The sequence below is a fragment of the Oncorhynchus gorbuscha genome, unplaced genomic scaffold (assembly GCF_021184085.1).
Source record: "Oncorhynchus gorbuscha isolate QuinsamMale2020 ecotype Even-year unplaced genomic scaffold, OgorEven_v1.0 Un_scaffold_1582, whole genome shotgun sequence".
Lineage (NCBI taxonomy): Eukaryota > Metazoa > Chordata > Actinopteri > Salmoniformes > Salmonidae > Oncorhynchus > Oncorhynchus gorbuscha.
Window position 1 is genome coordinate 32,118 of NW_025746317.1, and position 13,822 is coordinate 45,939.

At 46.8% G+C, this 13,822-nt stretch overlaps 1 protein-coding gene across 1 annotated transcript; it reads right to left on the bottom strand.

Annotated features, from left to right (window-relative positions):
* Window positions 1–615: 615 nt before the first annotated feature.
* Window positions 616–12,222, bottom strand: LOC124023312 (KH homology domain-containing protein 4-like). The gene is made up of 14 exons (XM_046337827.1): window positions 11,739–12,222; window positions 10,692–10,950; window positions 9,769–9,888; window positions 9,420–9,499; window positions 9,286–9,338; window positions 8,811–9,016; window positions 8,085–8,293; window positions 7,383–7,443; window positions 5,675–5,732; window positions 4,676–4,938; window positions 2,457–2,591; window positions 2,131–2,225; window positions 1,615–1,889; window positions 616–1,086 (listed from the first exon to the last, which is right to left on the bottom strand). The coding sequence occupies exons 1-14, from the start codon at window positions 11,765–11,767 to the stop codon at window positions 989–991; spliced, it is 1,941 nt and encodes a 646-aa protein (XP_046193783.1). The 5' UTR covers window positions 11,768–12,222; the 3' UTR covers window positions 616–988.
* Between the last annotated feature and the right edge of the window lie 1,600 nt (window positions 12,223–13,822).

Below are 13,822 nucleotides of genomic sequence, written 5' to 3' on the forward strand. Positions count from 1 at the left end.
CTGGACTACATGATGAAACACTAACACTGTTACAGACTAACATGATGAAACCCTGGACTGGACTACCAGGACTGGACTAGCACAACACTGTTACAGACTAACATGATGAAACCCTGGACTGGACTACCAGGACTGGACTAGCACAACACTGTTACAGACTAACATGATGAAACCCTGGACTGGACTACCAGGACTGGACTACCACAACACTGTTACAGACTAACATGATGAAACCCTGGACTGGACTACCAGGACTGGACTAACACAACACTGTTACAGACTAACATGATGAAACCCTGGACTGGACTACCAGGACTGGACTAGCACAACACTGTTACAGACTAACATGATGAAACCCTGGACTGGACTACCAGGACTGGACTACCACAACACTGTTACAGACTAACATGATGAAACCCTGGACTGGACTACCAGGACTGGACTACCAGGACTGGACTACCACAACACTGTTACAGACTAACATGATGAAACCCTGGACTGGACTACCACAACACTGTTACAGACTAACATGATGAAACCCTGGACTGGACTACCAGGACTGGACTACCAGGACTGGACTAACACAACACTGTTACAGACTAACATGAAACAAGATGAATGTTGTTTCCAAATCCATTTATTAATGTATTCCATGGGAACAGATTCACACCATTTTCCATTATACACAATATAACAGTAATAAATCAGTGACTGTGTGTACTGCAGGCTCGGTCGTGGAGGGACAACTACATATGCTTTTTCAGATTTGAAATTAAAACGCTTTAATAATTATAATAACATAAAGTAGCTTTATTTTTGGGGCCGTAGCAATGCGACGCTCTGTCCAATGTCCAGTAGTCGATGACTGTAATAGCAGAGCTAAGCTAGACTTGGGCTGAACACTGCAACCAAGCATCTAAGTGGAATGAGGACACTAGGTTGGGGCTGATAGGATTAGTGAAGGGTAGTGGGCGTATGAGTCTTACTGCTAGGAGTCCTCTCCCTCATCAGAAGAGTCCCCACCGTAGGGTACTAGGCATGAAGGGTTCTCCACTACCTTCGTCTTCTTCACCTCCTGAGGACAATCTGTAGAAAACAACGACAGACAGCAAGAGACAGAGGGACAGAGAGAGAGGGACAGGGAGAGAGGGACAGAGAGAGAGAGGGACAGAGAGAGAGAGAGAGAGGGACAGAGAGAGAGAGGGACAGAGAGAGAGAGGGACAGAGAGAGAGGGGGACAGAGAGAGAGAGGGGGACAGAGAGAGAGGGCAAAACAAGAGGAGCCCAGCCCATGTTTGAGTTGGTTGGATTGATCCACAGCCAGTCAGAGCAGAGGGATCACACAGACACCAGATGAGATAGACCCATGTTAGGTAGCAGCAGGTCCAGGAGACATGTGGAGAGAGAACAAGGGGAAGACAAAAGAACACATACAGGAAGTGACGGTTAGCACGGCTCAGCCAATCACAGAGGAGCTGGAACAGATCGTCTCCATTACTCCACTACTGAGGGGAGAAGAAATCTTTGAAAACACCACTCAACTTCATCATGGTCAAAAAGTCTGCCCATTCAGGCATCAAGTACAGTGAAGTGTGTTCCCAGTAAGAAGCGTACCCTGTGATGCAGGGGCGCTCGGTGGTAGACTGGGTGGGACCTCTGGTACTGCTGTCTCCCTGGGTCTCTTGTGTGCCACAGGGCCGAGGGTTCTGGGTGGTAGACTGGGTGGGACCTCTGGTACTGCTGTCTCCTTGGGTCTCTTGTGTGCCACAGGGCCGAGGGTTCTGGGTGGTAGACTGGGTGGGACCTCTGGTACTGCTGTCTCCCTGGGTCTCTTTCGTGCCACAGGGCCAGGGGCCAGAAACACAGGGAGAGGAGGTGGCATCAACATCCTACAGACAGAGAAAGGAACCAGGTGGAGAAACATCAGAGGCTTCATTTAGGGCTGTGTTCAGTAGGAGCAAAATGTACAAAAACAACCCAAAACTGGTCTGAACGTGTAACAAGAAACAATGGTTCTCTTTTATTCCGTTGTGCCCTTTTGAACACGACCCCAGTGGCTGCAACATCCAGGGCAAAACAAAACCAGCAACCATTGTTAAGAAATTTAGAACAGGAGATCTATGTTGAAACCTTTCAGCTCCTTGTCCCGACTCTTCCTCTCTCTGAGCTGGAGGTAGAGGAGGAGACTTCTCTCTCACCGGGGCCTCAGGTGAGCTGCTGGCAGGCTGAGAGGGAGAGAGACCGGTAGGACTGTTAGCAGAAGACCACTGATCACGGTTTGAATTCCTAAAAACAAAAGAAAACACTTTCTGCACTTAGAGTAACCGCTGAGCTAACACCTCTGGGTTGGGGACAGCCTTTATTGATTTTGCTTTAGCCATGTTATTCAGTTGACAAAAGCCCTTCCCTTGAAAATCATTCTCTCGCATATTTCAGCAGTTTTATCTCAGTCTCACCTGAGAGGCCCGCGCATCCTCAGTCTTTTCCTGAAAGCGCCGCTTAGGACTTCCTGCCCCTGTCTGAGGGGAGCTGGATGACGACAGGTCAGTCTCCGTCTGGTCAGTCTCCGTTGGGTCACTGCAACCAGGGTCCTGAGACACCAAGGTCAAACCCAAACAACAGTTAGTCGAATCCCTGGGGTCATCAATACACCTGGTCAGTCCTGGTGTACAACTTCATCAATACATCTGGTCAGTCCTTATAATGGTGTCCCTCATCAATACATCTGGTTAGTCCTTATAATGGTGTCCCTCATCAATACATCTGGTTTGTCCTTAAAATGGTGTCCCTCATCAATACATCTGGTTAGTTCTTAAAATGGTGTCCCTCATCAATACATCTGGTTAGTCCTTAAAATGGTGTCCCTCATCAATACATCTGGTTAGTTCTTAAAATGGTGTCCCTCATCAATACATCTGGTTAGTTCTTAAAATGGTGTCCCTCATCAATACATCTGGTTAGTTCTTAAAATGGTGTACAACTGAATCTCCTGGCTGCTATTAACTAATGAAATTGATAGACATTTTATAAACTGAAGTCCTGACTTCAATTTTCAGTTGAGAAACATTTTTTTTGTTGGCTTTTTTATGAGTGTCATGGTGATGTCTGTCCGAAACAACTGATCCCTGTCCTGAATCCTATTTGGACAATCCACCCATGTTCCTGTCAATACATACCTGTACTGGTTTCATAGCCACTACGAACTACTAGGCAGAGGTACTGGTTCCCTAGCCACTACGAACTACTAGGCCGAGGTACTGGTTCCCTAGCCACTACGAACTACTAGGCCGAGGTACTGGTTCCCTAGCCACTACGAACTACTAGGCCGAGGTACTGGTTCCCTAGCCACTACGAACTACTAGGCCGAGGTACTGGTTCCCTAGCCACTACGAACTACTAGGCCGAGGTACTGGTTCCCTAGCCACTACGAACTACTAGGCCGAGGTACTGGTTCCCTAGCCACTACGAACTACTAGGCCTAGGTACTGGTTCCCTAGCCACTACGAACTACTAGGCCGAGGTACTGGTTCCCTAGCCACTACGAACTACTAGGCCGAGGTACTGGTTCCCTAGCCACTACGAACTACTAGGCCGAGGTACTGGTTCCCTAGCCACTACAAACTACTAGGCCGAGGTACTGGTTCCCTAGCCACTACAAACTACTAGGCCGAGGTACTGGTTCCCTAGCCACTACAAACTACTAGGCCGAGGTACTGGTTCCCTAGCCACTACGAACTACTAGTTCCCTAGCCACTACGAACTACTAGGCCGAGGTACTGGTTCCCTAGCCACTACGAACTACTAGGCCGAGGTACTGGTTCCCTAGCCACTACGAACTACTAGGCCGAGGTACTGGTTCCCTAGCCACTACGAACTACTAGGCCGAGGTACTGGTTCCCTAGCCACTACGAACTACTAGGCCGAGGTACTGGTTCCCTAGCCACTACGAACTACTAGGCCGAGGTACTGGTTCCCTAGCCACTACGAACTACTAGGCCGAGGTACTGGTTCCCTAGCCACTACGTACTAGGCCTAGTTCCCTAGCCACTACGAACTACTAGGCCGAGGTACTGGTTCCCTAGCCACTACGAACTACTAGGCCGAGGTACTGGTTCCCTAGCCACTACGAACTACTAGGCCGAGGTACTGGTTCCCTAGCCACTACGAACTACTAGGCCGAGGTACTGGTTCCCTAGCCACTACGAACTACTAGGCCGAGGTACTGGTTCCCTAGCCACTACGAACTACTAGGCCGAGGTACTGGTTCCCTAGCCACTACGAACTACTAGGCCGAGGTACTGGTTCCCTAGCCACTACGAACTACTAGGCCGAGGTACTGGTTCCCTAGCCACTACGAACTACTAGGCCGAGGTACTGGTTCCCTAGCCACTACGAACTACTAAGCCGAGGTACTGGTTTCCTAGCCACTACATACCTGTAATAGGCCGAGGTATGGTTTCCTAGCCACTACACACCTGTAATAGGCAGAGGTATGGTTTCATGGCCACTACATACCTGTAATAGGTCGAGGAATGGTTTCCTAGCCACTACATACCTGTAATAGGCCGAGGTATGGTTTCCTAGCCACTACACACCTGTAATAGGCCGAGGTATGGTTTCCTAGCCACTACACACCTGTAATAGGCCGAGGTATGGTTTCCTAGCCACTACATACCTGCAATAGGTATGGGTGTGTCTTCCTGGGACAGACAGGATACTGAACCATAGCCTGAGAAGATGGAGGGTTTGTCGACAGGTTAGATTGACTGGGCTGACCACTAGCAGCACTAGTCCAATAGCCAGAGGGTCCTGGCGGTGTGGGGTAGCTGGTAGAGGCAGCATAGCCCCCAGACAGCCCGTTACACCCTGGGTAACCACTGCTGTACCAGCCCTGGCTAGAGTAAGAGCTATTAGCTGGGTATCCATGAGCTGGGTATGCTGAAAGGGAAGTATAGGAGATCAGGGTTAATGGATGTGATTGGAAGAGATCGTCATTCACAGACAGGGTTGTTGTCTGTCTGACTGTTCTGTTTGTAGTCGTTGTTGTGCCACTAAAGACAGAAAGAGATTCATTTACCACAGTAGCTAGTTGTGTCCGTGGTTTAAGTAAACATAGGAAGTGATTTACGGGAACGGAAACATTCTGGTCATTCTAGAATATTCAAGTCATTTGAGTAGGACATAGAGTTTCCCTGTCCATGTAACCTGGATGGTCAATTCACCTGGTCAGGTAAACTCCCAGGCCTGGCTGGTTATTTCACCTGGTCAGGTAAACTCCCGGGCCTGGCTGGTTATTTCACCTGGTCAGGTAAACTCCCGGGCCTGGCTGGTTATTTCACCTGGTCAGGTAAACTCCCGGGCCTGGCTGGTTATTTCACCTGGTCAGGTAAACTCCCGGGCCTGGCTGGTTATTTCACCTGATCAGGTAAACTCCTGGGCCTGGCTGGTTATTTCACATGTTCAAGAAAACTCCTGGGCCCATATTTATAAAATGTCTTGGAGTAAGAATGCTGAAATGGTTCCCTTCTTGTCCATTGAAATCCCAAATTGATCCTAGATCAGCACTCAGTACTCAAGAGGCTCTTTCTGAAAACGGACCCTGGTTCTATGACTGTGGTATGTTAGTTACTGCGTGTTAGTTCTGGTGTGTCAGAGAGAGAGAGGGGAGACTTACGTTGGGTGGAGCCGGTGGCTGTGTAGATGGACACCATGTGCCTATGTTCAGCTCTCACCTGGACGACAGACACAGGGAACAGGATGTCAACACTGAACTCTTTACAAAAGGGAAGTGAACCGTGTTTAGAGAGTAATAAGCAGAGGAAGAAATCCTGTGGAATAAGTCTCAGACGAGCAAGAATATCAATAACTTTTTGTTTAGAGAGTAATAAGCAGAGGAAGAAATCCTGTGGAATAAGTCTCAGACGAGCAAGAATATCAATAACTTTTTGTTTAGAGAGTAATAAGCAGAGGAAGAAATCCTGTGGAATAAGTCTCAGACAAGCAAGAATATCAATAACTTTTAATCCCACAACATGCATGGTTTTAAAAACAACGCAGAGTGAGTTGTAGAGCATGGTAGAGAATTCAACGGTTAAGTCTGTACTGGTTCAGGATGTGAGTAGGTGCAGAACACCATAGACTCATGTCTAGAGGTCAGGTGGTTCACTCTACTGTTTCCTATAGGAGGTGGGTATCAGTGACAACTACACACTTCAATAGTTTCACCTTCATTAACCTCCATCGTGGGGCGTGTTCATTAGGGCACGCAAACCAATAACATTTTTACACAAAACAAAATGAGTCCCGGTTGTCCCTCGTTTCAGTCAGTTTTCTTCTGTTCGGTGGCTAATGAACACGACCCACTTTAAATATTTATTTATTTAACCTTTATTTGACTAGGCAAGTCAGTAAAGAACTAATTCTTATTTTCAATGACGGCCTAGGAACAGTGGTTTAACTGCCTTGTTCAGGGGCAAAACGACAGATTTGTACCTTGTCAGCTCGGGGATTTGAACTTGCAACCTTCCGGTTACTAGTCCAACGCTCTAACCACTAGGATACCCTGCCGCCCCATTGGAGTCATTTAGCATACGCTCCCATCTACACTGTCTGCTTCCCTTGCTGTGTATCAAATCAAATGTCATTGGTCACACGGTTAGCAGATGTCATTGGTCACACGGTTAGCAGATGTCATTGGTCACACGGTTAGCAGATGTCATTGGTCACACGGTTAGCAGATGTCATTGGCCACACGGTTAGCAGATGTCATTGGCCACACGGTTAGCAGATGTCATTGGCCACACGGTTAGCAGATGTCATTGGCCACACGGTTAGCAGATGTCATTGGCCACACGGTTAGCAGATGTCATTGGCCACACGGTTAGCAGATGTCATTGGCCACACGGTTAGCAGATGTCATTGGCCACACGGTTAGCAGATGTCATTGGCCACACGGTTAGCAGATGTCATTGGCCACACGGTTAGCAGATGTCATTGGCCACACGGTTAGCAGATGTCATTGGTCACACGGTTAGCAGATGTCATTGGTCACACGGTTAGCAGATGTCATTGGTCACACGGTTAGCAGATGTCATTGGTCACGGTTAGCAGATGTCATTGGTCACACGGTTAGCAGATGTCATTGGTCACACGGTTAGCAGATGTCATTGGTCACACGGTTAGCAGATGTCATTGGTCACACGGTTAGCAGATGTCATTGGTCACACGGTTAGCAGATGTCATTGGTCACACGGTTAGCAGATGTCATTGGTCACACGGTTAGCAGATGTTAATGTGAGTGTAGTGAAATGCTTGTGCTTCTAGTTCCGACAGTGCAGTAATAACCAACAAGTCATCTGGGTGGAAACACTGTGCTGACTTACAGTCTCCAACAGGCTCTCTGTGAGTTTCTTGGCAGCTTCCAGCCCCGTGGAGTAGGGATGGCTACAAGACAAGACAACAGTGTTGAAATGGGAAGAAACCGACCGACAACAACCCACCACCACCACGGCAGGGAACAACTACAAGAGGAAATAAACTATTTCAGACTCTACGAGACAAACATATGGTTCACCAAACATACTAGGAGGAGAGAGCAGCAGGACTGGTAGCTCGCCAACGTGTGGTGAGCAGTCTCTTCTGAATGCATACGAGTGAGTTGTAGAGAATTCAACGGTTCAGTCTGTACTGGTTCAGGATGTGAGTAGGTGCAGAACACCATAGACCCATGTCTGGAGGTCAGGTGGTTCACTCTACTGTTTCCTATAGGAGGTGGGTATCAGTGACAACTACACACTTCAATAGTTTCACCTTCTTTAACCTCCAAATAGTTCACATGGATTTTGTACTCATCACAGGTTGGTGTATATTGAGGAGTCCACCCCCCTCTTCATTGAAAATTCTAATATCAGGGTCTGCTGAGCCCTTATAGGCTGAGCCAGGGTCTGCTGAGCCCTTATAGGCTGAGCCAGGGTCTGCTGAGCCCTTATAGGCTGAGCCAGGGTCTGCTGAGCCCTTATAGGCTGAGCCAGGGTCTGCTGAGCCCTTATAAAAGGTGTTTGACCCGGAAGTAAAATCACCGTTACCTGATGTAGACGTAGAGTGGTTCGAAGGACTCCCGTCGTGAGGCCTGCTCTATGTACCCCGAGCCTTTCCCCCTGAGGAACACTCTGGCTCCCGTCTCTGTCTGGATGTGTCCCAGGTACATCCCCGCAGGCCCCTCCACCTTCTCGTTCACATTGAACGAGGGCAGGGACTGGTCCAGACCCACAAAAATCTTGACGTGCACAAAACTCTTGACGGGGAGAGATGACAGTTACATTTGAATAATCCTGGGTCAGGTCAACACATAGTTCCAACCACCACATTACAAACATACTTCATCTTATGGATAACAGGAAGCGGTTAGAGTAGGGAGCTGGTCAATGTCTGAACTGCTAACCTTTTAATCCAACTAAATGACTAGCTAGAGAACAGTGTTGTGAGCAGCAGCAGTAACCGTGGTGTGTCTGTAGACCAGGGTGGTTCTCTCTGCCTTGTTACTCTAGGAGGTGGGTATCAGTGAAGGTCACATGGTCTCAACTGGCCTCACCTTCATTACCTCCAGCTATGGGACATGGGCCAGATTGCAAACTGAAAAACACATTTCCCTGCTGCAATATTGTGAAAAACCCAAAGTTCCTGTGTTTTTAGAAATCCCAGTTAGAGGATTCCCAGAGTTGGGAGGGAATAAGGAGGGAATCGTCCAAGAAGGATTTCTTAAAAACCTTTCAGGGGAAAATTCTGTGAGGACCAGGGACCCCTGTATCTACCCCTTGGTGTGGCGCGGCGGGCCGGTGTCCATGTGGCACAGGAGGGTTGACACTAGGCATCCTGGGTAGGTGTGGGGCAGTCATGGGGCGAGGGGGCTGGGGGTAGAGAGGCAGGGGGGGTATGACGGGTCTCAGCTGGGATCCTAACGCTGCAGCTGTCCTCAACACATCCTCAGAGATGATCTCCTTTATCCTCAGCACTGCCTCTGTAAAACAACACAGGGAATAGATAGACAAGGGGGTTTATGGGGACTTTATCCTCAGCACTGCCCCTGTAAGAAAGTACAGGAACTAGATAGACAAGAGGTCTATGGGGGATAATCTAGTGAGAAAAACAACAGCCAGTCAACCACATCAACCCATGGTCATCCTCTGAGATGTGTGGTCTCCACTAGGTTGTGTAATGTACAGGATCCGAGGACAATAAAGAATCTACTGCCACTGTAGACGGGAGGGTGATAGAAAGTCTACTTACTATTGACCTCGTCTTGGCTCTTCCCCTGGACGTGTAAATACAAGGGCCTTTCTCTAAATAAGAAGAGTCGGTTAGAAATCCACGTGGTCAGAGTCCACTACAGATACACACAGTAACACCAACTGCATACATACACTCCCTTTCCATGGGACTTCTCTGCACTGGTCATGTAGTGGCCTCTGGTTGAGACGACTGCACCGCTGAACTGACGGATCTGAAACAAAAAGAGAGAAACTTTTCAGTATTAGTTGGGGCCACGAATACATAAAATGTATGTAGTCACGTCTTCTAAATAGAATATATTAGATATATATTATACAGAAAGGGTTGCGATTTAGGTCGAGCGATGGTATCCACCCCCTTGTCATTCCTATAGGAGGAAAGGTCCAAGGTCCGTCCCAAATGCATTTTAAGAAGGAGCCAAGTGGAACGATGCTGGAGAAGAATCAAGGAGAGATGAAAACTCCCCCCCCTTTCTTTTACCTCTTCCTGTGTTTTCCCTTTGGTGAGCAGGTTTCTGCTGTTGATGGGCACATCGTTGATATCCACCTCCGTCACCACAGTCTCGTCTCCACTAGTGGCAGCCGACATACACAGAGGGATCTGTGGGCGACACGTTTCATATGAGTCCACATTTTTTTAAATATTTTTTTATTTTACCTTTATTTAACCAGGCAAGTCAGTTAAGAACATATTCTTATTTTCAATGACAGCCTGGGAACAGTGGGGTTAACTGCCTGTTCAGGGGCAGAACGACAGATGTACCTTGTCAGCTCGGGGGTTTGAACTCGCAACCTTCCGGTTACTAGTCCAACGCTCTAACCACTAGGCTACGCTGCCGCCCCAACATACAAACACTAAATAACTAGTCATTTTAGTCATACAGTCATTGTTTAACCATCCCGGGAAGGCACCCGGGGTTCAGGCTTTTAGATCCTACTAAAGCACCTATTTGGTTGAACCAGGTTTGTTAGTACTGAGCTGGAACAAAAGCCAGGGACTCACAGTGTGCAGAAGGACTAACTGAGTTAGAGAGACTGCCTAGAGTGTTGTGAGCAGCAGCAGTAACCGTGGTGTGTCTGTAGACCAGGGTGGTTCTCTCTGCCGTGTTACTCTAGGAGGTGGGTATCAGTGAAGGGCACATGGTCTCAACTGGCCTCACCTTCTATTACCTCCAGCTATGGGACATGTCTACATTATATTATGTGGTTGAAAACAATGACAATCCATCACTCTCCCTGTTCTCAGAGACAAGTTGCACCACCGAAGGAAACCATTCTAGGCTGTGGCTTGAGCCTCTTATGACTGGACAGGTGACCCTTAGGACTGGACTAAATGCCTGCTACAGTGATTCCTCAGGACCATGAGAGAGTAAGAGAAAGTTACATTAACCCTTTCACTCTCACCTTGCCAGGTAGTGGTGGAGGAACCATCAGTTTCCCCTTGGCCATCAGCATAGCGTTGATCTTAGCAGCCATAGCAGCAGCCATCTCCACACCTCCCCCTTGTGCTGCTGGCATGGGGCCAGCTACAGGGTGCTGGGCTGATTGAGGGGTTGTAGTGGCCGATGCGCAGGTCTGGGCAGAGGAAGCGAAGCCTTGCATGACGTCTACCCTCGTTTTGGGCTGAGCAGGCTGATCCCATCTGCTGCTATTGGTTAGGCACCTGGATCCAATATGGGACAGAAATTAGACAATTCAACATAAAGTGGCTTGAAACAACAACTAATCTGGGACGCGCTCCATATTGAGATTAGATATCTTATCCAACAGTTTGGGGCTAATTTGCACGGTTGCCTATCATTTCATCTTAACTCAATATCATTTTGTAGGGCTAGTTTGTGTTTGCACGCTAGTTACCGGAACACTAGTCGCGCATGCGCCGATGCGCCGCCTGCCAACATCAGTGTTCGTAGAGTTAGTAGGCCTCGGCAATCTCTTGAAAACTGTTCTGGCCTGTTCCTCTACAAATCATTTATCTTGGAGGGTAGTATCAGCAGGTAACCACAACTTTAGAGAGACCGCTTTCTTGACCCTCCACTAAACTAGCGATATGTTAGGTGTCTAGTTAATAAACGACGTTAAGACAATTAAAACTTAGCCAGAAACCGGTGTTGCTAACTAACGTTAGCTCGATTAGCATACCGTTTTCTAGCAACGTTAGCAACTTGTACTGCTATGGTTAAAAACAAGAATATACGACTGTGGCTTGGTCATCAATTTCGGATAAACCTTTACGAAATATTCTAGTTATAACGATTGTACTTTCATACAGTGGAATAAAACCGTTATCTCGCTGTAAAACCAGCAACCTCCGCTAACGTTACTGTATTAACTACGGTAGGTAGCTAACATGTTAGCACGAAGCTAAAATAAAAAACAATACGTGTTCTTGCGTCCGTAACTTATTCAAAATATAAAAGTAAATGGTACTAAATAAAAAGTGTAACTTACGGTGTCTGTCCAGTCATCCCAGAAGACATAGCTAGTACAGTTCAATATCCAGAGGAATGTGTGTCCTAACTAGCAACTCTACTCGGTCCTGGACACGTCCTCCTTCCTCCGGACTCCGGTCCGCTCCTAAAGGCCGCCGACGGTGTCGTACAGGGCAGTCTGGATTCCCGGTCCGCTCCTAAAGGCCGCCGACGGTGTCGTACAGGGCAGTCTGGATTCCCGGTCCGCTCCTAAAGGCCGCCGACGGTGTCGTACAGGGCAGTCTGGATTCCCGGTCCGCTCCTAAAGGCCGCCGACGGTGTCGTACAGGGCAGTCTGGATTCCCGGTCCGCTCCTAAAGGCCGCCGACGGTGTCGTACAGGGCAGTCTGGAATCCCGGTCCGCTCGTAATAAAAGCAACACGGGAACTTCACACTGTCGTCAACTGCATAACACCAGAGAAAAAGTCAAAGAAAAACGGACAAATCTTTCTTCTTCGTGTGGCTTTTCGGACAGACTTAGACGCTATGTTGCGTTTTGCTGCCTTTCACCGTTTGGAAAGTGCATTGCACATTTGTTAATTTTATTTATAAAAAAATATATAGTTGTCGCATAAGTATTTACCCTGGTTGTTCAAACAAGCCTAAATTAATTTCCAATTACAATGTGGCTTAACAAATCACATAATACATTCTATGGACATGATTTCTGAATGACAACCCCTTCCTCTGTCCCCCATATATGTTCAACATCTGTAAGGCACCTCAGTGAAGTATTGAATTTCAAGCACAGATTAAACTACGAAGACCAGGGGGCTTATCAAAAGCCTCATAAAGAAGGGCAGTGATTGGTAGATGAGTAACAATAACAAATCAGCTCATTGAATATGTCTTTAAGCATGGTCAAGTTAATAACGATGCTGTGGATGATTTATTAAACCACCCAGACATATCAAAAAATGCAGTCGTCCTTCTGAACTGAGCTGCAGGACATGAAGGAAACTGCTTTAAGGATGTCCACCATGAGGCCATTGGTCATTTTTAAAACAGCTACAGAGAAGATGGGAAAAATGGGAGAAAACTGAGGATGGATCAACAACATGGTAGTGACTCCACAATAATGACTTAAATGACAGAGTGAAAATAATAATAATACAAATAATACTACAAGTCTTCCAAAACGTGCATCTGTATGCAACAAGGCACTAAAGTAATACTGCAAAAACAACCACAGCAAAGGAATACACTTTTTGGCCTAAATGCAAAGCCTTAGGTTTTGGGGCAAATTCAACGCAATACATGACTGAGTAACTGCCTTTTTATTCTCAAGCATGGTGGTGGCTGCATCATGTTATGGGTATGCTTTACATCGGAAAAGACTGGGGAGTTTTTCAGGATGAAAAGAAACTGGATGGAGCTAAACACACGCAAAATCCCAGAGGAAAACCTGCTTTAGTCTGCTTTACACTTGATACTGGGAGAGGATTTCATCTTTCAGCAGGCCAATAACCTACAACACGAGTTGCTTACCAAGAATACAGAATGTTCTTGAGTGGCCAAGTTTCAGTTTTGAATGAAATATGCTTGACATTTTGGGGCACATTTAGAAAATTGCTCTTTAGCCATGATCCCTAACACCTTGACAGAGCTTGAAAATTGCTCTTTAGCCATGATCCCTAACACCTTGACAAAGTTAGAATAATGAGCAAATATTGCGCAATACTGGTGTGCAATGAGCTCTTATGAGACTTACCCAAGAAGACTCACAGCTGTAATCACTACCAGAGGTGTTTCTAACATGGATTGACCAAGGGGGTGAATATTTATCTAATCAAGTTATATTATTGTTTTAAGTTTTGTTCATCTTCAATTATTTTTTTGAATTTTTCTTCCACTTTGACATTACAGAGTATTTTGTGTAGATCGTTGACATTTCTTTTTTACAATTAAATCCATTTTGATCCCACTTTGTAAAACATATACATTTTATTTTAAGAAATCCAAGGGGTTGTTGACTTTCTATAGGCCCTGTATTTGCATTGTAAACATACTGATTCCCAATGGATGTCCACTGTAGGACACGTTTCTTTACTCTCGACAAATCCT

Bases quoted from the DNA above. Each gene is read 5' to 3' on its own strand.
- LOC124023312 (XM_046337827.1), bottom strand. From the start codon at position 11,767: ATGTCTTCTGGGATGACTGGACAGACACC. The intron at 10,951-11,738 runs GTAAGTTACACT...TATTGGATCCAG, and splicing joins GGGATGACTGGACAGACACC to GTGCCTAACCAATAGCAGCA. The intron at 2,226-2,456 runs GTGAGACTGAGA...TCTCCCTCTCAG, and splicing joins AGGATGCGCGGGCCTCTCAG to CCTGCCAGCAGCTCACCTGA.